Source organism: Ursus arctos, unplaced genomic scaffold (assembly GCF_023065955.2).
Source record: "Ursus arctos isolate Adak ecotype North America unplaced genomic scaffold, UrsArc2.0 scaffold_17, whole genome shotgun sequence".
In the NCBI taxonomy this organism is placed as follows: Eukaryota; Metazoa; Chordata; class Mammalia; order Carnivora; family Ursidae; genus Ursus; species Ursus arctos.
Genome location: NW_026622841.1, coordinates 26,557,571 through 26,583,231, shown reverse-complemented (window position 1 = coordinate 26,583,231; position 25,661 = coordinate 26,557,571). Strand labels below are relative to the sequence as shown.

Genomic DNA, 25,661 nt, shown 5'->3' with positions numbered 1-25,661 from the left:
CCTTGAGGGGCGCCTAGTGGCTCAGTCAGTTGGGCATCCGGCTCGTGATTTCAGCTCAGGTCATGATCTAATCTCATAAGCGGTGAGATGGAGCCCTGAGTTGGGCTCTGCCCTCAGCAGGGTGTCTGCTTGGGATCCTCTCCCTCTACTTCTTCCTCCATGTGTGCGTGCTCTCTCTCTCTCTCTCTCTCTCTCTCTCTCTCTCACACACACAAATCCTTGTTTATTTATTTCTTTTAAAGATTTGATTTTTTTATTAGAGAGAGCAAGAGAGAGAGCACTAGCAGGGTGAGGGGCAGGGGGAGAAGCAGACTCCCCACTGATCAGGGAGCCCGTGTGGGGCTCGATCCCAGGAGTCCCGGATCATGACCTGAACCGACGCATGACCTGAAACCAGCTGAGCCACCCAGGCGCCCCAATAAATAAATCTTTAAAATAAAATAACCCTTGAAAGTTTTTGGAACATTGAAGTCTTGGCTAATTCATGGTTGAGTTTTATGTTGTATCTAAAATTGACAGTAGGCTTCAGTAGTAGTGCTTACAGGCACTAGTTTTCTGATGCTGAGAAGCAGAGGCCAGGGCAATGTAGATTGCTCTCATGTCGACTTTCCAGTGAAGTGTATAAGTAAATCTGTTAACCGTGGTGGTTTTCTGTGAGCAGTGGCCCTAGCTCTTACAAAAATGTTATGCAGAAGATGACTGTAACATATGTATATTGTAGCATCACATGCATTTTTTAAAAAGCAAAAATGAGATTTAATAGGTTCATTTAACTTTGATAAATCCAGTGTGCAACTGGCCTCTAACCTAGTTGGAGCTAGAAACTCATTTGATATCTGGGCACTGTTTTTCTCTTTGTATACTGGGTCTCTACTGCTTTTCTTCATGGGCTTCATTTTCCGTCGGGCTTTCCTCTCATGAGGGCAAAGTTGGCTTTCCAGCAGCTCCAAGCTTACAGTTTCCTAAAAGATTAATAGACTTTATATTTTAGAGCAGTTTTAGGTTTGCTGAAAAATTGAAAACAGAGTTCCTATATACCTCCTCTTCAGTTTCCCTATCATTAACATCTTGTGTTAATTTGGTACATTTGTTAACAATTATGAGCTAATATTGATACATTACAAACCTCCAGGTCTCAGTTTTTGTGCTGAAGAATAGAGATACCATAACACGGAATAACAGTTCTGTGGATTTTGACAAATGGCTAATGCCTGTCCATCGTGATGGTATCCAGTGAAATAGTTTAACTGCCTTAGAGATCTTCTTTGCCTCACTTACCAGTCCTGCCCCTTCTCCGTTTCTCCTTGGCAACCATGGATTTTTTTTTTTTTGACTATTTAATAGACTTTATTTTTCTTCTTAGGTAGTTTGTTTACAGCAAAATCGAATGGAAGGTACAGAGATTTTTCCATATACCCCTTGCTCCCACACATGCATTGTTTGCCCCCATTATCCATCATCCCCTGTCAGAGTGGTACATTTCTAGCAACTGTGAGGAACCTACATTGACATCATCACCCAGAGTCCATAGTTAACATTAGAGCTCACTCTTGGTGTTGTACAATTTTTGGGTTTGGACAAATTTATAATATATACACGCCACTGTAGTATTATACAGAATAGTTTCATGCCCTAAAAATCCTCTGGGTTCCACCTGTTCATCTTCCCCTCCTCCAAGCCTCTGGCAACCACTGATCTTTTTACTGTCTCTCTCCATAGTTTTGCCTTTTCAAGAATGTCATATAGTTTGAATTATAGAGTATGTAGCCTTTCAAATTGGCTTCTTTTACTTAGTAATTTATATGCATTTAAGATTTTTTTCATGTCTTTTCATGGCTTAATGTCTCTCTTTTTTTTTTAAAGATTTATTTATTTTCGAGAGGAATAGAGCATGCACAGGCAGTGGGAGGGGCAACGAGAAAGGGAAAGAATCTCAAGCTGATGCCCCACTGAGCTCAAGAGCTTGACCAGGGGCTTGATCTCACTACCCTGAGGTCACGACTTGAGCCGAAATCAAGTCAGACTGGACCCTTAATTGACTGTGCCACATGGGTGCCCCATAGCTCATTTCTTTTTAACACTGAATAATATTCCATTGTCTGGTTGTACCACAGTTTACTTGAATGGTTACTTGCTGAAGGACATCTTGGTGGCTTCCAATTTTTGGCCGTATATCCTTTAGCACTTTTGACTGAAAATCACAGTACTGAAAGCATTCTTTTTCTTGACTTTATTAGTGTTATCAGTAGCGAGTATTTATGTTTCTTCCCCCACACTGGTGTAAGAATTTATTATTAGTTTTTCAAAAGATGCCAAGTGTTAGAAGAAATTTTTCTCTTAGGCTAAGACAAGAACAGATCTGTTTTAAAAACAGTAAAATGCGAATTAAATGTTTCTCCATTGTTAATCTAGCATTCAGTGGTTTACAAAATATTTTCTCACACATTAGTGAAATTAAAACTCAAAATAACATTCCGAGGGGGATGCCTGGGTGGCTCAGTTGATTAAGTGTCTGACTCTTGGTTTCAGCTCAGGTCATGATCCCAGGGTGGTGAGATTGAGCCCCACATCCAGCTCCATGCTCAACAGGGAGTCTGCTTGAGACTCTCCCTTTCCCTCCCCCCCCAATAAATAAATCATAAAAAAAATAACATTCTGAGGTTTCTATAGTGTCATTTTGTAGCTGGAAAATAGGCTGAGAGAAGTTGTGTGACTTGTCCAAAGTCACATATGTGCCAGATAAAAAATTAAAGTCATTTTACTGTAAAAATCTTGTGGGTTTTGCATGGCACTTTGCTCTCTCTTAACTTTATCCTAACATTTTTTTGGGGGGAGGAAGCACCAGTTAAGGGTTGTATTTAAGTGTTTCAAAATCTGCAGATTCTCTATATAAACTCCTCTGTATAATCTCAATTTGGTTCTCTAACTTCAAAGCCCTTACACTTTGGTTTAACAAAACTACCACCTAATTATTTTTAAAAAAATAGGATTGAGGATTATCAATAGTAAATATTTACTGAGCATCTCCTTATTTTAAGATATGGTGCTAGGTGGGATACACTGTGGAGTGATGAGTGATAAAGAACTCGGGACTCTGGAGCTGCTTCCCTGAAAATCCCAACTGCGGTATTGAGTTTGCGCAAATTCCTTAACTTTGCCCCTGACTGTAAAATAGGGTGATAGTATTTGCCTTATGGAGTTGTTGGGGGTGGGTTATACGTTTAAATGCTTAGCTGAGGGGCGCCTGGGTGGCTCAGTCGTTAAGCGTCCCTTCGGCTCAGGGCGTGATCCCAGGAGTGATCCCAGGGTCCTGGGATCGAGCCCACGTCAGGCTCCCTGCTTCTTCCTCTCCCACTCCCCCTGCTTGTGTTCCCTCTCTCACTGGCTGTCTCTCTCTCTGTCCGATAAATAAATAAAATCTTTAAAACAAAATAAATGCTTAGCTGAATTTCTGGAGGTTAAAGAGTGTTTTGTTTTATTTTAAAGATTTTTACTTATTTATTTGACTGAGAGAGCACAAGCAGGGGGAGCAGCAGAGGGAGAGGGAGAAGCAGGCTCTCTGCTGAGCAGGGAGCCCAATGGTGGGGCTTGATCCCAGGACCCTGGGATCATAACCTGAGCCACCCAGGCTCCCCTATTTTATTTTATTTTATTTTATTTTATTTTATTTTATTTTTTTAAAAGATTTTATTTATTTGTGAGAGAGCAGGAGTGTGTGTGCATCCAAGCGGAGGGAGGGTCAGAGAGACAGGCAGACTCCCCGCTGAGTGTGGGGCTCAACCCCAGGACCCTGAGATCATGACCTGAGCCGAAGCCAGAAGCTGAACCGACTAAGCCACTCAGACACCCCAAGAGCGCTTGATTTTAATAATGTTATTATTTATATAAACAAATGTAGTGTATTCTTGGGCATCAAACAGTTCTATGCAGTCATGCCAAAGGTGGATTATTTGCAGTTATTTTTACTAAAATGTAAGATTAGCACTAAAATACTAAAATAACTGTTTGTCTTTTCTACATACATGGTAAGTATTGAGAAGTGTCTAAATAGTGTGTTGAGCAGTACATGTCTGTGATGCTTTAGACTTTTTAAAGCATTCTTACATTGTTTAATATATACATGTTGGTTTCTCTTTACCTGCAAAATCCGTATTTCCATTTCTTACTCAACTTTTTAAGTTTTACAGATAAGGAACTGAAGAACAGAGGTAGAGACTCATCTTAGGTTACACAGTTAGTGGCAGAGCTAAGGTTAGAACCCAAGTTTCTGACTTCTACCTAAATTTTTTCTTTCTCTGCTTTGCTGTCTTTCATGTCATTACTTTTACAATAAAGTGAGAGTCAGGTACAGACAGAAATAGAGAAAATGGTAACTGATTCTCAAAAATTTGAATTTTTCTTTTCTCTCTCTCTTTTTTTAAAGATTTTATTTAAATACTAGAATGAACAAGCAAGGTGGCAGGGAGAGGGAGAAGCAGGCTCCCTGCTAAGCAGAGAGCCTGATGCAGGGCTTGATCCCAGTTACGACCTGAGCCGAAGGCAGAGGCTTAACCATCTGAGCCACCCAGGCACCCTTTTTAATATTTTTTAAAAGATTTTATTTATTTATTCTGAGTTTTAGACCTGAATATTACTTAGTGCTTCTCCAACATTTCTTTGGATGTCTCAAAGGCACTTTAAAATCCCTAAGCCTAAAACCAAACTCTTGATGTTCTTTTCCCCTCCATTCACTACACAGGTCCTTTCATGTTCCCTTAGTGGTTGGTTCTACTGTCAGACTAGTTGCAGAATCCAGAAACCAAAGACTTGTCCTTGACACCTGCCTTTCTCACTCCACATATGTGTTCTATGATCCCGTATCCGTCCACATCTCTCTGTTGCCAGTACCATCAGTCTAGAGCTACTGTAATTTTTGCCTTGCTTTCGAATTGTTGTTGACATTTATTTGTCTTCTTTTCCATCCTGTCTGCTGTGCTGCCAGAGTGCTCTTTTTGAAATACAAATCAGCTTAAATCTGCGTCTCCTTCCTCTCTTTAAAACAGTAGGTTCCTATTTATTTTTCAGGGAAGCCTTCCTGGTCTTTTAGGCTATGTTACATTCCTCTTCCTTTTCTTTTTATGATGCCAGTATATCTTCTCCTTGTAATACCACAGTAGTAAGTTTTATATTTGTTACACAATTATTCAGTTGTGTGATTATTCATTTGTCTCTTCCTTCAACTGTTAAGTACTGTTAGGGAGGTACTGTATATTTCCCAGTGCCTGGCACAGTAGCTGACACCAGGTACTCAATAAATATGTGCTGAATACATGAATGTATCCAGATAACATTGTATAGAAGTGACACATTAGAGGAAGAAGAGAGAATAGAAAGACACAAAAAAAATACCGTTTCTTGAAATTTGACTTTGTGGTGGTTACGTATTAGGTACTTTGAATGTGTTACTCATTTCATCCTACCAAGGACTGAAGTTTTACAAACAAGGAAATTGAGGCTTAGAGAACATCAGCAATTTGTCAGTGGGACACACAGCACTTCAAATTCCCTTTCTTTTCTAGTGTCAGGACTGGTGTTTTTGTGAACTTTGTTTTCTTGTTTGAAAGGTGTTAGATCACCATATCTCATTGTTACCACTGTATTGTATTAGTGCTACTACCATACTGTATGAGTGCTGAGAGTAACATTGATGAAAAGGGACCGAGAGCAGTTTTGGTTATGCAGGATTATTGTCTTTGCTAAAATAGACCCCTCATCTTAATCTAATCAACTCCGTTCGATCTCGTGAAACTTTGAAATCCCATCTTTGGTAGGTAAGGGATGAAGACAAAATGTCTCTTGGGTTTAGTGACTTGAAATAAAGGTGTTTTTGTTTTTTTTAATACTTTTTATTTTGTTGTATTAGTCACCATACAGTACATCCCCAGTTTTTGATGCAATGTTCCATGATTCATTATTTGCGTATAACACCCAGTGCACCATGCAATATGTGCCCTCCTTAATACCCATCACTGGCCTATCCCAATCCCCCACTCCCCTCCCCTCTGAAGCCCTCAGTTTGTTTCCCAGAGTCCACCGTCTCTCATGGTTCATTCCCCCTTCTGTTTACCCCCCTTCATTCTTCCCTTCCTTCTCCTACCGATCTTCCTATTTCTTATGTTCCATAAATGAGTGAAACCATATGATAATTGTCTTTCTCTGCTTGACTTTGAAATAAAGGTAGTTTTAGCAAACTTTAGGTGGAATGATGGGAACAGAGATTAGATTAGATTGGGTTAAACAGTGGAAGATAAGGAATTAAGAGATGCTGATAGATCCTGAAGTTTGATAGTTGAAGTGAAAGAGCAAGAAAGATGTGTACTTTTGGGAGTGCTTGGGTGGCTCAGTCGGTTAAGTTAAGCATTGGACTCTTGGTGTTGGCTCAGGTCATGATCTCAGGGTTGTGAGATCAAGCCCTGCATTGGGCTCTGTGCTCAGTGGGATGTCTGCTTTAGGTTCTCTCTCTGCCCCTCACCCTCGTCATGCTGTGTCAAAAATAAAATCTTTTTTTTTTAAAGCGTTTTTTTAAAGGTGAGACTTGGACATACTTTTCAAACTTTTCATTCTCTTGTCAGTGTCTGCAGAGCAGAAATTTTTAATAAAATGAAGTCTTTTTTATGGGTTGTGTTTTTGGTATTATATTTAATAATTCATTGCCAAATCTAAGTTCACTTAAATTTTCTCCTGGTTCCCACTAGCAGTTTTATAGTTTTGCATTTTACATTCATGTTTCTCATCCATTTTGAGTTAATTTTTTTTTATTAAAGATTTTATTTATTTATTCGACAGAGATAGAGACAGCCAGCGAGAGAGGGAACACAAGCAGGGGGAGTGGGAGAGGAAGAAGCAGGCTCATAGCGGAGGAGCCTGATGTGGGACTCGATCCCATAACGCTGGGATCACGCCCTGAGCTGAAGGCAGACGCTTAACCGCTGTGCCACCCAGGCGCCCCTTGAGTTAATTTTTGTGAAAGGTGTAAGGTCTGTGTTTAGATGATGTTTTTTTTTTCATGTGAATGTCCAGTTGTTCCAGTACCATTTGTTCAATAGACTTTATGCACCAAATTGCTTTTCTTGTTCTTTTGTCAACGGTCAGTTAAATGTGTTTGCGTGGATCTGTATCTGGGCTCACTATATTCTGTTCCATTGATCTGTGTTATTTGTTCTTTGGCTAATACTACACTGTCTTGATTACTATAGCTTTTATAGTAAGTCTTGAAGTTGGGTAATGTCAGTCCTTTAATCTTCAGTATTGTGTTGACTATTCTGGACCTTTCGCCTTTCCATATAAACTTTAGGATCTGTATGTCAATATCTACAAGGTAGCTTACTTTAGGAACTACAATATCTGCAAGGTAGCTTGGGGTTTTGATTGGGAATACACTGAATCATTGGATCAGGTTGAGAAAAATTGACATCTCAACAATAATGAGTCTTCAGTCCGTTAATATAGACTATTCCACTGTTTGTTTATAACACTTGAAGGTTAAGAGTAGACAACATTGGCCTGTGGTGATAAAGTCGGAAAAATGGTTACTTTTGGGAGAGATCAGGTAATGACTAGAGATGGCATGGGGGAGGCTTCTGGGGTTTGGGGAATGCTCTGTATCTGTGTGGTCATTACATGGGTATGTTCATTTTATAAAAATTATCAAATTGTACACTTAATGATGTGTGTATTTCTCTTTGGTAGTATTTTCAGTATTTCTTAAAAAAAAAAAAAAGAGTCTGACTATTTTGATTAAAGAGCAAAAAACTTGTATCCAGGGGCGCCTGGGTGGCGCAGCGGTTAGGCGTCTGCCTTCGGCTCAGGGTGTGATCCCAGTGTTCTGGGTTCGAGCCCCACATCAGGCTCCTCCACTAGGAGCCTGCTTCTTCCTCTCCCCCTCCCCCTGCCTGTGTTCCCTCTCGCGCTGGCTGTCTCTCTCTGTCAAGTAAATAAATAAAATCTTTAAAAAAAAAAAACAAAAAACTTGTATCCAAATTTGTGTTTTAGTGGTCCAACACCTACTTAGTAGCTTTGAAATTTTGTGGGTATAGATTTTTTGGGGGGAGGGAAGTAGGTAAGGAATTTAAATATTGAGGATAAGAGCAGACATTAAAGGTTTTGGTGTTCCTTGTAGATTGTTTTTATGTTAGGTAGTTTTTGGTCACAGATATAGACAGAATTTTTTTTTAGAATCAATTTTAAACAGAATGAAATACCAAGGTAGACTAAATCTTGAGAAAAAACTATGTTATAAATTCTGTTTGAAACAGTGTTCTCCCAGGGGTGGTTGGTGTAAGCCCCTATCACTTGGTATTTGACACTAGATTAGATAAAACAGTAGAAGGTTTCCTCTTTGGAACAATCCCACTTTATTGCAAGGAAATAGGATCACTTGTAAGGGTTTTTTTTACTTAAATTTTTGTGACAGAGGAAATATTATATCTTCTACTCTAGTGGTCAGAAGCATTGTTGTTTTGTCATTAAAACATTGACCCTCTTTAAAGTTGCTTTTTTGTCTAAATAGAAAGCCATATTTAGTGCATTGTTTTGTGTAAAGGCAATATTGGAATTCATGAATTATCTAATACTGTGGCTTGTACATGTGCAGAAGCAGTGTAAGTTAACGAGTTCATATAGATTGTTTGAAGCATTAGCTGCTTATATTTCTTACAGGTCTGGGGTGGTGATATGAAATAAACAGATGTAGGAGTGCTAGCAGTTAGAATGCCCCATTTTACATGACTGTAGTGCAAAATTTTACCTAGAAGCAGTTTCACTTAATGGGCTGTGCTTGTGTCAACTTGTGGTTTCAACGGAAAATTGCCTGTAGCAACAGTAAACTTCTAACAGAAAATGACTTGAGTTTGCATTTTGTCACTTAGGAAGGACAATACAGTTTCAGTTTATTCATTCATTTTATGTCATTATAATGGTGTTAAAGGATGGTTAGTTGCTCATTAGGAGTAAAATTGAACAGCATAAAAGGCAAACCTTTCTTACAATGAATGCTTAATGATTTTATATATACTGCTATGTCAAAACTCTCAGGAGGGTTTCTTCTAGTGGTTGGTCTTAGATAAGACCCCATCAGTCACGGTCCATTCTCACAATTCTAAGTTCATAGGAAGTTGTTAAACATCTAAGAATATATTGTGCGAAGGAAGACTTTCTTCTGTGTGTTTTATTGATACTTTCATATCTTTTTTTTTTCTCCAATATACTAAAACAACAGATTCACATTTAAAAAAAAATGTTTCAAGTTTCTCCTCTTGATTTTACGCTTTCTCCCTGGGTTAGTTGATATATTCATTTAGCACCTCTGCTTACATTGATAACGTCCAAATCTGTATTTCTGTATTTTTTTCTTCAAGACGTATGTTCCTAAGCATTTGGTAGTTCAAATTAACGTTGATTATTTCTCTGTTTACTTTTCTAGTAGTTCACATCATTTTTTTGTTTTTGTTTTTTTTAAGAGGGGAAGAGAAAAAGGGGGGTAGGGGTAGAGGGAGAAAGATAATCTTTTTTTTTTTTTTTAAGATTTTATTTATTTATTTGACAGAGATAGAGACAGCCAGCGAGAGAGGGAACACAAGCAGGGGGAGTGGGAGAGGAAGAAGCAGGCTCATAGCGGAGGAGCCTGATGTGGGGCTCGATCCCATAATGCCAGGATCACACCCTGAGCCGAAGGCAGATGCCCAACCACTGTGCCACCCAGGTGCCCTGAGAAAGAGAATCTTAAGCAGACTCCATGTCCAGTGCAGTGACAGATGTGGGGCTCAGTCTCACAACCCTGAGATCATGACCTGAGCCGAGTCAGACACATAACCGACTGAGCCTCCCAGGCGCCCTCCAGTAGTCCACATCTTAATTTGGGGTTACCCCGTACCCGGTTGTAAATGCCAGCGACCACCCAGGAGTGGGGTGTTCCATATTGTCATATGGGTTGAATTGGTTGAAAGTCTTCTCAATTCTTAACTTTCTGTCTTGTTTTATCTGTTTACAATGAGGGCTGGAAGTCTGCAACTATTGGTGTTGAATTCTCTCTCTCCTTTCCATTTTGTTAGCTTTTGCTTCATATATTTTGAATTTTAGATTTTCCTGATATATTAAGCTTTGTATCATTATGAAATGTCCTTTGTCTCTAGTAATATTTCTTAAGGTTTATTTTGTCTGACATTGATACAAACATTTTAGCTCTCCTATGGTTGTTCTTTGCATAATACATCTTTTTCCATTTTCTCTCAATCTCTTGTATCTTTGAACCTAAGGTATGTTTCTTAGACTATATACAATTGGATCTTTTTTAACCATTCTGACAATATTTTGCTTTTTGGTTGGAGTGTTTAGGCCATTTGTATTTAATACAGTTATTAATATTGGTTGGATTTACATTTGCCACTTTATTTTTTAATGTCTCATTTGTTGTTGTTCCTCTGTACCTTTACTGTCTTTTTTGGAGGGGTTAGTTTAACTGTATTTTTTGAGGTTTTTCTCTTTTTTTTTAAAAGATTGCCCTAGGAATTACATCTATATCTTTGTTTATCACAGTCTTCTTCAAATTAATATTTACTTAATTTCAATAAAATGTAGAAACATTGCACCAATAGGGAAGAGCTCCATCTCCTCCCTCCTTTTTGAAGTGTTACTTTTATATATGTGACATTTGTATATTATAAATCTCACATTATAGTGCTGTACTTACTGCTTTTCGCAGTCTTCTATTTTTTAAAAGAAGATAAGAGAAGAAATAAGAATCATTTATAGGGTCTTTTATGTTAACATACATATTTACTGCTTTTTGTTGTTTGCGTTTCATTTTGTGAATTTGAGTCATAAATTCTTTCCTTTTAGTCTAAAGAATTCCCTTTATTATTTCTTGCAAAGCAGGTCTGCTACCAATGAAATTTCTTAGTCTGCTTATCTAGGAATTTTCTTTTTTCTTTTCTTTTACATTTCATTTTATTTCATTTCAAGATTTTTCTCATTGTCTTTCACTTGTTTGGCTATGATGTATCTATGTGAATCTTTATTGAAGTCTGCTTTGAGATGTGTTGAGCTTCTTGTGTGTGGATTGATGTTTTCCATCCGTTTAGAGGATGTTTGGGGCCACTATTTTTTCGGGTATTTTTTTCTACCTCTTTCTCTATTTCTAGGATGCCTGTTATACACATGTTGATATTCTTGACATTGTCCCTTGTGTTTCAGAGCCCCTATTCATTTTTCTTTAATCTTTTCCTTTGTATTCTTTAGATTCACAGTTATTTATTTATTTATTTATTTGACACAGAGATAGCCAGTGAGAGAGAGACAAACAGGGGGAGTGGGAGAGGAAGAAGCAGACTCCCAGCAGAGGAGCCTGATGTGGGGCTCGATCCCAGAACGCCGGGATCACGCCCTGAGCCGAAGGCAGATGCTTAACGACTGAGCCACCCAGGCGCCCCAAGATTCACAGTTTTATTGACTTATTTTTTTCACTGATTTCTTTATTCTGCCATCTTGAACCTGTTGTTGAGCCCTTTTCATGAAATTTCTTTTCAATTTTTTAACTTTCCAACTGCGGAATGTCCGATTGTTCCTCTGTTAATAATTTGTTTCCTGGGGCGCCTGGGTGGAGCAGTCTTTAAGCGTCTGCCTTCGGCTCAGGGTGTGATCCCAGCGTTCTGGGATCGAGCCCCACATCAGGCTCCTTTGCTAGGAGCCTGCTTCTTCCTCTCCCACTCCCCCTGCTTGTGTTCCCTCTCTTGCTGGCTGTCTCTGTCAAATAAATAAATAAAATCTTAAAAAAAAAAAGAAAAAAAAATAATTTGTTTCCTTATTGAGATTCTCTACTTGTGGATTCATTGTTATCATACTTTTCTTTATTTTTTGAAATGTATATTCCTTTAGTACTTTGAACATATTTAAAATAGCTCTTTTGGGATGCCTGGGTGTCTCAGTCGATTAAGCATCTGCCTTCAGCTCAGGTCATAATCCCAGGGTCCTGAGATTGAGTCCCACCTTAGGCTCCTTGCTCAGCAGGGAGCCTGCTTCTCTCTCTGCCCCTCCCTCTGCTTGTGCGCTGCTGTGTGCTCATGCACTCACGCACTCTCTCTCTCTGACAAGTAAATAAATAAAATATTTTTAAAAATTAAAATAGCTCTTTTGATGTCTTTGTGAAGTCCATCATCTGAGGACATTGTTTTTCTGGTGACTGCTTTTTATCTCCTGTGTATGAGTCACATTTCCTATTTTTTCAAAGGTTTCTTAATTTTTTATTGAAAACTGGACACTTTAGATAATATGTTGCAGCAGCTTTGGATTCTTACCGTTTTTCCCTTTGAAGGTGTTGCTGTGTTTTTGTTTAAGTAACTGGGATAAATCTGAAATCTGTCTGTCCTGCAGTGTGTTGTTGCTTAAGTCTCTGCTCAGTTTTTTATTTTTTCTATTTTAACTTTTAAACCTGGCTTCCTATTCTTTGCTCTTGTCCTTTCCAGCATAGTTTACTGGTCAGCCAATACTTGGACAGAAATTGTGCTCAAATACCTCCCACCAGCAAAGATTTTTGGCATCTCCTCTGCGTAATCCTGTAGCTTCAGCCAAGAATATGCTTGACCCATTCATGATCACATCCTCAGGCTAGTGGAACCCTTGATTTCCCTGCCTGCCTGCTGCTGAGATCGTCACTTGCACCTGTAATGCCCCTGGGTGTAGGTGTGGCCAACCGTACCGGATTGAGTGAGGCCCCTTTGTAAATGCAAACACAGACCTTGCAGGCCCGTCCCCCCTAATTAGGCAGAACCTATTGAACTGGGAGGTGGGGGGGAAATGGGAGTGGCCCCAGGTAGGACCCCATTGTTCTTAATAAAAGTCCTGCAGGTTTTTATTTTTTAGGATTTAATTATTTATTTGAGAGAGAGCGTGAGCTCGCAAGCAGGCGGAGGGGTAGAGGGGTAGAGAGTCCTGAAGCAGGCTCCCCTCTGAATTGGGAGCCTAACACGCTCAATCCCAGGACTCTGAATCATGACCTGAGCCAAAACCAAGAATCTGCCGCTTAATTGACTATGCCACCCAGGGGCCCCAAACCTGCAGTGTTTTGTTTTGTTTTGTTTTTGTTTGTTTGTCTAAGATTTTATTTATTTGTTTGAGAGAGCGTAAGTAGCGTGCATAAGCAGGGGAAGGGGCAGAGAGGGAAGGAGAAGCAGAGAGCAGGGAGCTTGACGGGGACTCCATCCCAGGACCCTGAGATCACGACCTGAGATGAAGGCAGACACTTAACTGACTGAGCCACCCAGGTTCCCCAGTCCTGCAGGTTTTTAAGCATCAGTACTTCTTTTTGTGTATGCATTTGATAGATCTCCAGAGCTTTGAAGTGATGGCTTTTTTTCCCCCAAGGTTTATTTATTTATTTGAAAGAGAGAGAGTATGTGCACACAAGTGGGAGGGAGGAGAGAGAATCTCAAGTCGACTGTGCCCAGTGGGGAGCCCGACTGGAAGGGGGTTTGGGGGGGTCCCGGTGCAGGGCTGATCTCATGACCCTGAGGTCATGACCTGAGCTGAAATCAAGAGTCAGGCATCCAACCAACTGGCACCCCTGAAGTGGTTGTTTTGATTAATTTTGTCTTGCTTTATAAGCACATTTTGGGAATATTTGCTAACCCTTTCCCTTGCTCATAGCCAGAGCAAGGCTCATAGCCTTACCAATACTTATGAAACCCTACATACTCTCATAATCTATCACCTCTTCTTCACGCTGAGGTAACCACTATCCTGTCATTTTGGTAATCATTCCTGAGCTTTTAAAAGTAGCTTTACAGCACAACTAAGTATCCATATATATTATGTCATTTCATTTTGTCTTGGTCTGAACATTATATACATTGAATGATATGGGGGTGGATTTTGTTTTTTGGTTTTTTTTTTTTGCAATTTGCTTTTTGTTTTGTTTTTGCTTACCACTGTTTTTATTGTTTTATCCATGTTGATATAGTTGTCTGTTCCATTGCTATATGCTCCTTTATTGTAGGAATGTACCACATCTTATTTTTCCATGCCACTGTTAGTAGATGTTTTGTTTTTGTTTTGTCTATCACAGAAACAGTGCTGCTATGACACATGTGTTTCTCTAGACAGTGTTTTTCAAGCTTTTAGGTCACCACCTATTGGGTTGTGAAATCAATTGACTGAGTCATGACCAACACTAAATTTTTTAAATATATAGAATGAAAAAATATCTGAGTGCTTTACATAAGTTTCTGTCTCACGAATGTAACCACAGGAAGCTCCAGACTCCAAAGTCACCCCTTATTTCCTGCACTCTAATCTTCAGAAAGCACTGCACATCCCCTGTTCTTTTCCCTGCCCTCCTTCTCCACCTCTTTTCTACTTTGGTTCATCATCAGCAAAATCACCAGTATTCTTAACTTCCTGTCTGAACTTCCCCTTTACCTTCTTGCACTGGTAGCACTGTGACTTTCCACTGAGGGCACAGCTTCACCTTGCGAGGGGTAACTGCTTTTTTTTTCTCTTGCAGTCCTTATCCTCTGGCCTGAATTACTTTGTTCCTCATTGCCACTTTTCAGATAATTTTCGTCTTCCATTAATTCCCATATTGCTGTCCTCTTTTGACCACTGATTGTGGTGATTTTTGTTCCTTGCTTAGTGTCATTTTGTCCATTATTACTCTTGTCTTAATTCTTCGTGATTTCAGTATACACAGATGATCCTTCTTACACTGTCCATTTGGTTCTGTGAACTCTCTCATAATGATTTTGTTCTCTACCTCAGCCAGTTATTCCCACAGTCATACACTAACCAGTGCTTCTCGAACTATCTGTTGTGAAGGACTAGTGTGTATATATATATATATTTAAAAGATTTTATTTATTAGTGAGAAACAGAGAACTTGTGTGTGCGCATGAGTTGGGGGGAGGGGGAGAGGGAGAAGCAGATTCTCCCCTGAGCAGGGAGCCTGACATAGGGCTCGATCTCAGGACCCTGAGATCATGACCTGAGCTGAAGGCAGACACTTAACCAGCTGAGTCACCCAGGTTCCCCAGGACTAGTATATTTTTATTTCCAATACATCATTAGTGGATTTTTTTTGTTAAAATACAATTAATTAGAGTGCCTGGGTGGCTTGGTTGGTTAAGTGCCTTTGGCTCATAGTCCCAGGGTCCTGGGATCGAGTTCCACAACTGGCACCCCCTGCTTTGCCCTCTGTCTCTGCCTCTCTCTCTCTGTCTCTCATGAATAAATAAATAAAATCTTTTAAAAAATACGGTTAATTACTAGGAAGTTGAAATGCTGTTTGGTTGTCATGACAATACCAAATTGCTGTAAATCTCTAATCAATTTTCTTAATTTCTGTACTTCTCTCACTGCAGACGGTCCTTTAAGAACACCACTTTGAGTGGCACTATTTTAGATCTCATGAGTTACCAATAAATGCAACCTTTCTGTAATGTTTCATTCACAGTGCTCTTGGACTACCACCTTCTCTTTGCAGTTCACTCATCCCAGTTCACTCCACTGGGATGTCCATTCCATTAGACATTTTCACTTGCCCTGTACCTTCTGGTTGGTATCGTTACAGTCATTTCCTTGTATACACTTTTGTTTCTTTCTTGCACTGATCTAGTTGCTTGGTAAAACTAGAATTCTGTTTAAAACCCAACTTCTTCCTCCTTTGTGCTTGGACTTACACAGCTGAATTTCAGAGGAGAAGAACATACCTGTGTGTGCCAGTCTCACTTGAAGTTCATGCTACAACCCTTACGGTGGGCCCTTATTATTGTCTGAAAATCATATACTGTCCTTCTGTAGTGTCTTCACTTTCACAATACTTTTTCACACCCGGTCTTCTGATCAGCCTCAACACCACCTCATTCATCCTCACTCTTAATGATGACGTTGCTTTCTACTTTGAGAAATTTGTAGTCAGAGGGAACTTACATAGATTCCTTTTATGTTTATCATCAGGGCATGAAAATTAGATTGATACCTTTTGTCTTGACAATTTCTGTCTTAAGGTCTGTTTTGCCTATTAATCATAGAGATAAATAAGCTGGGGGATTATGTGGTTTTTCATTTATATAATTTTTTATTTCTTTAAATCTTTATAAGTCCCTGTGTATGGTAGATGGACATTAAACAATAACACAATTAACTATAATTATGCAAAGTGCTGTGAAAGAAAATAGGTGTGTAATCTGTATATAACAGAGATCCTATTAGTAAGGTGCCAAAGGCTACCCCAAGCAAATGATACTTATTCTGATACCTGTGCAGAGTAGCCAGCAAGACGGGGGCAGGCACAAAATGAATGTGAAAGGCCAGAGATCTGAAAAAGCTGCTCACGATACATTCTTTGTATCTGGAAGAAGTTAGGGTGTGAGTGGCCCAAGATGAAACTGGAGATGTGGGCAGAGGTTTTGAGCAGGGAAGAGCAATCACACACTACCTTCTCCCCTTAAGTTTGTGTTAATGGTTCCTACCTAGTGTGGAAATTGAGTAGTATTGCAAATTATTCTTTTTGACACTATGTAAATTATTGTGCTTAGCAGTTTTATTCTCCTCACATTTTCTGTAGCAAGTGTTACAATCCTTTTCCATTTTCACAAAACTCCAAACCTGCTCTTTTCACCTTGTATTAAACTTAACACAGCAAAACTTTGCTGACCAAGAATGAGGTCTGATATGAGGGAAACTCCCTCCAGATTTTCACAGTAGCTTCATTTAGCCTTATACTTTGTACTTTCCACTTCTTTTCAGTTAGTGCTTTCCACTTCTCTGTCTCAGAGAGGCGGTATATTGCTTCCTTTCCATGGTTTAGCTCTCCTACCTGTCCTCATCTTTTGTCATCTTAGTTTCTTAATGAACACAGGACTCATAACACAAATGCTGCATTTTGATTGTCCAGAACTGACAACCTGTTTTTAATTTATTTTTATTTATTTTTTTAAAGACTTTATTTATTTGAGAGAGAACACACACACACACACACACACACACACACACACACACGAGTGGGGTAGTAGAGGGGTCAGGGGGAGAGGGAGAAGCAGACTCCCTGTCGAGCAGGGAGCCTGATGTGAGGCTCAATCCGAGGACCCTGGGATCATGACCTGAGCTGAAGGCAGATGCTTAACTGACTGAGTCACCCAGGCACCCCTTTATTTTTATTTTTTTTAAAAAAGATTGATTTAGAGAGCACGAAAGAGTGCAAACGCTCGAGAGAGTGAGTGGGGGAAGGGCAGAGGGCCAGACCCTTCAAGCAGACTCCCACTGAGCTCAGGGCTTGATCTTACCACCCATGAGATCATGACCTGAGCCCAAATGAAGACAGCAGTGCTTAACTGACTGAGCCACCCAGGCACCCCTGACAGCCTGATTTTTAAAATTATTGCATATAATCCTTTTTAAAGAGGAGAGAGAAACTCAGATAAGACTCAGGTTGCCTTGAACTACTCTCCTCTTGGTCATCCCCCTACTCTTGTAAAACGTTTATAAAATACTTTCTGTTTATGTGGAATCTAAAAAAACTCTTTCTAAAGACATGTTATATTTGCCTTGTAAAATATTGTTCTGCCTGCTGTATAGAGCACAGGTTGGTGGGCAGGAGAACACTGAATATAGAGAGAGAGGAGATGATGATTGTTGGTTGTTCCATTGAAAAATAAATTGTGGAGGTTGTGTTTAGAGTGGTTGACAGTGGAGATGGAGAATGGTAGGCTAGAAATCTGAGGTAGGATTGATAGGAATTAGTGAATGATGGTATGCACTGAGTAAAGGAGAAGGCATTGTCAAGGATAACCCTCAGGTTTCTGACATGAGCAACTGAAGTAAGAGTGGTGCTATTTTTTAAAAAAGATTTATTTATTTATTTATTTATTTAAAAAATATATAGAGAGAGACAGCATGCGCACGAGCTTGCATGCAGTGTCGGAGGAACAGAGGGAGAGGGCAAGAGACTCTTAAGCACATTCTGTAGTCAGCACGCAGCCCGATGTGGGGCTCAGTCTCATGACCCTGAGATCAGAACTTGAGGCGAAACCAAGAGTCAGATGCTCAACCAACTGTGCCACCCGGGTGCCCCATAGTGGTGCTGTTTTTACTGAGCTAGGGAAGGCTAGAGAAGGAGCAGAGTGGAGCAGAGTAATTCAGAGATGAGTAATTTGGTTGTGGACATGAAGAGATTGTGGTGCCTTTGTGAAATCTAAATGCAGATGTAAATGGCTTTTTGGGTAGACTGGTATAGAGCTTGGAGAAGAGCTGAGATGGAGAGACAGAATTACTAGTATAGGGATGGTTTTGGAAACTGCATGTAGACAAGGGTTACTTTGATGGGTGTGAAAAGGACCTAGTCCTAGGACTAATAATGCCCGAGGTTTGGTAGAGGAAGTTAAGTCTATAAAGTAGGCTGAGAAGGAGCAACCAGAAGAAAGGAAACCTGGAAGCCAAAGAAAAACATTAGCTTAAAGAGGAGAGGGGAGTGGTTAAACAGAATGCTGCTCAGACATGAAGATGAGAGCCAAACTGTTGGTTGGCTTTGGATATACCAGGGTCATTAATGACCCCGGTAAGAACTGTTCTACAGGTTTAATAAAAGAAGATGTCAGATGGGATTGGGTTGGAGGAGTATGAGAGGTAAGGAAATAGAGGCATGGAATTTAGACAGCTCTCTTAATGAGGTTGTGAAAGAAGAGAGCGGTTTCTGGAGGAGATGTGAGGTTGAGGTGGTAAGTACAAGGGAGAATTTTTTCAAATGAATGAGTAAATGGATGGATGGATGATCTGTTTAAGTGTGAAAAGTGGATGAATGCCAAAGAATAATCATTAGGCTCTAGGGAAATGAAGGGGGGATTAACTGTAATATCCATGTAGAAGGGGACCACCTTTAGACTGGAGGGAAGAACAGCATGGTAGAAAATGCTGTTCTAAGAAAATAAATGCTATATGTTATATATTTACTACTACATTGTGAATTTACTGTCAAACCACGTGGTTGAGAGCCTTTTATTCCATTTATAAGATGCAACTATCATTTGATAGTTGTATCTTTTTCTACTGCCAGCTACTTCTGATTACCTCTACCAGGAAAATCCATGTTTTTTCCCCAGACTAAAACAATATATGCAGTAAATACTCTGATTTTTGGGGAAGATTACTCTGCACACATGATATCCTTCCCCCATGTGTTTAGGGTACTTTATTTTTATTCCACTGCAGGGAATTTTGTCAAAGCTTGTATTTTCACTTCCTGTGACTTTGTGTGTGTGTGTGTGCTTTATGAATTACGAGAAAATTCCACTACAGAGGGGAGACTGTAATAGACTTAACTGACTAAATTTGACCTGAAGAGTAGTTGGTGTCATGAGCAGAAGGGTACAACTCCCCTTTTTTAGAAGACTTTTCAGTAGACTTTTATGTTTGAGTGGGGTTTTGAATAGGTAATACTTGTACATGGCAGTAGAATCAAGAGGTAAAAACTACGTACAGTAAAAAGATCTTTTGACTCCTGTTCTCTTATTTGCTTTCTTTCCTTGCCAAAGTAGCTGGCGTTAACTATTTTCTTAAGTATCCTCCCAGAGATTCTGTACGTTACAGAGGAACTCACTTATATGTATAATTTTGTTCTTTATTTACACAAATGGTATAATGTATCTTTTTTATTCATTTAACATTATGTGTTGAAATTTGCTCCATATTAGTGTATTAAAGAACCTTTTCATCCTTTATGGCCACATTGTATGGACATATCACTATTAGCTAACTGGTGTCCTGCTTATGATTGATGCTGGTGTTTGTGATTAAAACTGCTTTTTTTAGGCAGCAGAGGTCATTGTAGATCTCAGTAAACTCTTAATGTAAGGATCTTGAAATGAAAGACAATTGAGGTGTCATACTGAAAGACAATGATAATGTCATGTTTTCTTACAAAGAAAAGCAGTCTAGATTTATTTGTCCTACCCACACAATTTATTTACTGAACAAACAGGAGTTTTATGGTCATATTAACATACTTACTTTTCCACCTGATGTTATATTACGTACTTCAAAAGGGTCCAGTGCCTCCTGCTTTCAGAAATTAATTTGAGACTTTTGATTCTTGTGCTTTATGGCTGACATTAATTTTATTTGAATATATTTCTCAAGTATTTCAGCTGTAAGAAACATTTTTATTCTGGAATATATAACATCATTCTCTACAGAAGAATCAGCTCTCGTTGTTATTTAGTTAGAAAATCTTGGTTTATTCTTCATATTTGGAGTATTTAATATCTGAATATTTTATTTCCTGTTTTGCCAGCATGCTTCAGTTACGACACTGGCTGTTCGCTGTTTTAACTTTTACTCCCTCTGTTGGCTTTCAGAGGTGTTACATTCCTTTTGGAGTGGTGTTAGGAACACCATTTATGCTTATTTTCATTTAAGTAAAAAATTAATGATATAAATACGCTTATGAAATAAGCTACATATGGGATTGTTTTACATTAGTGAATGTTTCCAGTGGCTGCGAATGTTCTGGTTTTCATGAATGTGTTGAGGAGCCTTCATCAGAACGTCTGTTTGATCAGCAGCTGAGATCAAGGCCATGAAAAAGAAAAATAGGAATATAGAGTATTCATGTTCATAGTAAGCAAAAAGTAGGCTTGGCATGTTAGATCAATAAAAGGATTTTCTGAGTATCTTCTAGTTGCCGCCTACCATGTATTACACTGACAAGTAATAGAGTTGATAGAGTGAAGTGATGAAGATGTCTATGGCACTTGATTAGCACACCATCTAGCTCAGTGTTTGTGTCTGTTACCAGTGGGACATCATGCTAACTGCCTTCTGTAACATTACGTGTACAGAGTGAGGTATTTACTTGCTGTGCACATTCTTATCACCATCCTTTTAAAGCCAAACCACCAGTTAATGAAGTTTGCTCTGTATAAGTCACAACTCTTGTGGTTAAAGATTATGTCCTGTTTCTCCGTGATTAAGCAGAGTTGTAGCACACTGAGTAGGGGAAGGACGTTAGGTTCTAAAGTTAGCATATAGAGGCATCTGGGTGGCTCAGTCAGTTGAGCATCCAACTCTTGGTTTCTGCTCAGGTCATGATCTCAGGGTCTTGGTATCCAGCCCTGAGCTCAGCGAGCAGTCTGCTTGAGATTCTCTCCCTTTCCCTCTCCCTCCTCCTCTACCCCTCTTCCCATTCATGCTCTCTCTCTCAAATAAATAAAATCTTAAAAAAAAAAAAAGTTAGCATATAAGGTGGAAAATGTATGTAGGGTGTTTTCTCTTAAACTCCTTAAGTCATTCATAGACTGGAGTGTACTAGGTTTTCTGGGTTCACAAAGTATTTAGTGGCTGTTTATGAAACAAAACATGTTGAAAACTAGGGTCACATTCAGCCTGATGAGAGGTATGTGGGAACTAGGAAGGACTGTGAGGAAACAGCATAGTCAGGCCTGGCCTCTTAATACGCCTGTAGAGCATCTCCTCCTGAGAGGAATAGCAGATAGGTTTGGTGCATACAATTACTTTGGGTGCTCATTTGCCAAATGCGTGTAATTGGAAGTTGTTGTTTTTGTTTTAAATATAAGTGTGTTCATTTGATGTTACTCCACTGTAACTTCCTCTCTTTGAGGATTTGAGTATAAAAGTGATCATTCTGGTTAACTTGTTTCTGAGACTAGGTTTTTTGAAGCATTCTTTTTCATTTATGTTAAAGTCAGAACATACACATTTAACTCTGTCAGAGTTTTGAGGATCCCTTTCTTGAACAATTTAAGTTTTAAAATTGAAAATCCTTGTTTGGTTCCTTGCTGGGCTTGCAAGTTCAGTAATTGAGGATTAATATTTTGCCATTTTTAGTAGTTGTGTATGCTAGTTTTTTGATAGTACTAAGTCCTTTGAATTTGACTGTTAAGCATAGGACAGATACATTTTAAAGGCCTGTGTGATGGTAACTTTTGCTACTCATTTAGAAAGGTAAGCATGTTGTGTTGATTAAAATAATCTACCATTTCTGTTTATTGATTTTGTGTGTTTTTGTACAGGTTGCTTTCCTGTTGCATCTTTGACCTAGTTTCCTAGACTCTGCTCCATGATTTAATTTGAAAGTCTGAAATGAAGATGGAGGAGGCAGTGGGAAAAGTTGAAGAACTCATTGAGTCTGAAGTTCCAGCAAAAACATCTGAACAAGAGACAGCTAAGGAGGAAGATGGATCTGTAGAACTGGAATCTCAAGTTCAGAAAGATGGGGTGGTGGATTCTACAGTTCTTTCTTCAATGCCCTGCTTATTGATGGAACTGAGAAGGGACTCTTCTGAGTCTCAGTTAGCATCCACAGAGAGTGACAAGCCGACCACTGGCCGAGTTTATGAGAGTGACTCCTCTAATCACTGCATGCTTTCCCCATCCTCTAGTGGTCACCTGGCTGATTCAGATACGTTGTCTTCTGCAGAAGAGAATGAACCCTCCCAGGCAGAAACAGCGGTGGAAGGAGACCCTTCTGGAGTGTCTGGTGCCACAGTCGGGCGCAAGTCTCGGCGTTCCCGATCTGAAAGTGAAACATCTACTATGGCTGCCAAGAAAAACCGGCAATCCAGTGATAAACAGAATGGCCGAGTCGCCAAGGTTAAAGGTCATCGGAGCCAAAAGCACAAGGAGAGAATCAGGCTACTGAGACAGAAAAGGGAGGCTGCTGCGAGGAAGAAGTATAACCTATTGCAGGACAGTAGTACCAGTGATAGTGACCTGACTTGTGACTCAAGCACGAGCTCATCAGATGATGATGAAGAGGTTTCAGGGAGCAGCAAGACAATCACTGCAGAGATACCAGGTAGAGGATGTTTTTTAAACTGACTGTAGAGCAACCGATGGCATTTCTAAGCTGTCAGGCTCAGTTAGATGAGTGACACTTGAAAAAATCCAGGAGACCTGCAGCTCTGTGTAAATTTGAAGACTGCAGTGTGTTAACAAGACATGGCCAATTTTAAAAACCTGTTCTGAGGTTGTGCACTTTAGCACGTCAGCAGGAAAAAAAAATTTAAATGGTTAATGATAGGGACAAAATTATTTTTAAGTAATGGAATTTCTCACAAGTCTCTCTCTGTGTAACACATTACCTGAACTCCCATCATTGCCTTTTTAGCACTGCTTAGATTTAATACTCACTGTTCAGCATTATTACTAAGTAAATTCTCCTCAGGAATAGGCACTTTGCTTTATTATATAGCCACTGTACTCGAGCTTATGGTGTCTGAAATGACATGTTCTTCTATCTTCCGTTAAAGTTTTCTAGTAACTGTACCTCCTAAAACAGTAGTTTTATGAGTTTCCTCCCCGTTCAGTGCATGATAAGATAGTTATCCTTGTGCATTTTTCTAAGTTGTCACTTGCATTGGAAAGGATGCTTTTTTGCAGTATTTTCCCTTTACTCCCCTAAACTTTAAGAAGTTTGATAGAAATCTGCTTATTCTAGCTCTCATTGGTGTAAGGGTGTGTAATTTATTACATGTTTGACATATCTGCTTTCTCCATATTATCATGACTGGTACTGTGTACTACAAAGGCAGTCTTGAGATTTCAAGGTGGAAGAAACATGAGGTCTGAATGGTTCTTAATTGGTAAATTCTCATTATTGAAGAGACTCTTATGATTAGGAACATTTTATAAACTACATGGCATTTAATAGATACGACAGCATTGTTTATTGCTACATTAAAGAGGTGGAGGTTTTGGTTTATAAAATTTTATGGGTGGCTGTTCTTTCCTCCTAGTTTTCTGAAAAGTTTGTTTCTACATGTGAAGACAGCATATTGCTGATATACAAAGAATATTTCAAGAAAAATCATATTGGTTAATTAAACCTGTAGCCAACCAAACTTACATAAACTCAGTAACAAGAACAATCCTATAGGTGTTCATCTTATAATAATAAAAGTCTCATCCATATATTAAGTATGACTTTTTAACAGTTAGAAATGCTTACTGTTTTAATATCTGTTGAATTTATTTGGTAGTTCCTTGTGTTAAAATTGCTGGGGAGGGGGTTTATTTGAAGTTCATCAGTTGAATGCATGAGAGAAGCAGACTTTGGGGTTGTTCTCAGGCAGGTCCTAGGTATATTTCAGTTTTGCATATAGTAATATTTTTTAAAAAGCTTGCTTAACACCTGTAAAATTGTTTGTTCATTCTTATGTCCTGTGTTCTGATCTGTTAATCAAGATCATAATGACACAGTGCTTAATTTCACTCACTAAACAGATTTTTATATAACCACCCCAATATTTTGTCTCCTTATGGAAAGGGAAAGGAAGGTGGGTGAACAAAATAGACCCAGTTATAGAGGTGGCATGAGAAATGTGTTTGTGGGCACTCTCCTGTTTGGCTTACATAGTTAGGTGTGCTTTGTTTATATTATCCAAACCTCCTTGCTAATTGACTACTTTCACCAGTGTTTAGAACTTCTAAAACACTGGTGGTCTGTTTCTTGTCTATTCTGAATTGTATACAAATCAAAACACCAAAGTAAATTAATCTGAATCTGTGATTTAATTTCTCTTGTTCACAGCATGTAGTAAGATTGTGGCTTTTGAAAGTTTGTAGAGTTTCTAAAGTAGTCCTGGAGAATCAAATGGTAGTTAAGGTGCCAGGCCACCGTATATGACTGCCTGGACTGTGCACATGCTGCACAGTTTCAGGAGGTGCTGTTCATGTAAGTGGGTGTGCAGAGCAGCAAAGATGGAACAGCCTAAGTTTAAATATTAGGAAGTTCGTTTCAACTGTCCATATTGCTACCCCTAAAAAATTGTGACATCGTGCATTTTTAATGTAATATGTATATGTCAGTTTCCTGAGTCACATTATGACTTCAGGGAAGGGGATACACTCAACCTAATAGCAAGGGCAATTGTTGAAAAGTTGTATAAATTGTAAAGATTGGATAAGTTATGAACTGACTTGAGTGCAGCAACATGGACATTCAGGTGAACTTAAACTGGATGTGCCTGACAGAATCTCTTGGATGTTGACATTTGAATCAAGCTGTTTATACAGAATGGAAATCAAGAGGAAAATTAAAAACTGAGATTCTTGCTATACTTTTTCATCAAGGTACAACTAATTTAGTAATTCAGAAAATGCTTCATTTATAAGCTTTGTCAGCAGCATAAACATTGAAGTAATTAGGCTAGATGTTCTCTTATGCCAAATTTACAATTAATGCATTTTCTTTTCTTTTTTCTTTTTTTCATTTTTATTTTTTAATGCATTTTCTTTAAGAGTGAAAATGATAGAGACTTCTGTATTCTATAGTGCATGATCATGCTTAATTGAGTTCGATATCTGGAAACAGATGTTTATGAAGAGTGTTTTTTAGTTAACAGTTAACTGACAGACAACTTATTATCCGCACTAAATCATTGTCTCCATGAGGTTTTTGAGACTGTATTGCTGTTTTAAGAATCTGTTTGGAGATATCATATCGAGATAATTCTGGCAGTTCTTGCATTTAGAGGACTTAGAGATGAGCAAAAATAGAGTATTTTGTAGTGAATATTAATGTGAAAATACTTTGTAGTGGTCTTGAGTATTCAGGGCTTTTAATCAAATATCTCCTTTATTATAGATGACCTTTTTGTACTTTTAATCACTCTTTGCAGTTT

The 25,661-nt window shown here is 38.9% G+C and overlaps 1 protein-coding gene across 6 annotated transcripts in view; it reads left to right on the top strand.

Annotated features, from left to right (window-relative positions):
* Positions 1-25,661, top strand: part of ARK2N (arkadia (RNF111) N-terminal like PKA signaling regulator 2N) — a 78,105-nt gene that overhangs the window by 12,524 nt on the left and 39,920 nt on the right. For all 6 annotated transcript variants that reach the window (XM_048218533.2, XM_026496244.4, XM_026496243.4 and 3 more), the window contains exon 2: positions 22,050-22,834. In XM_048218533.2, the coding sequence (XP_048074490.1) occupies positions 22,120-22,834 (715 nt within the window). In that variant the 5' untranslated portion in view covers positions 22,050-22,119. The remainder of the gene's footprint in view (positions 1-22,049; positions 22,835-25,661) is intronic.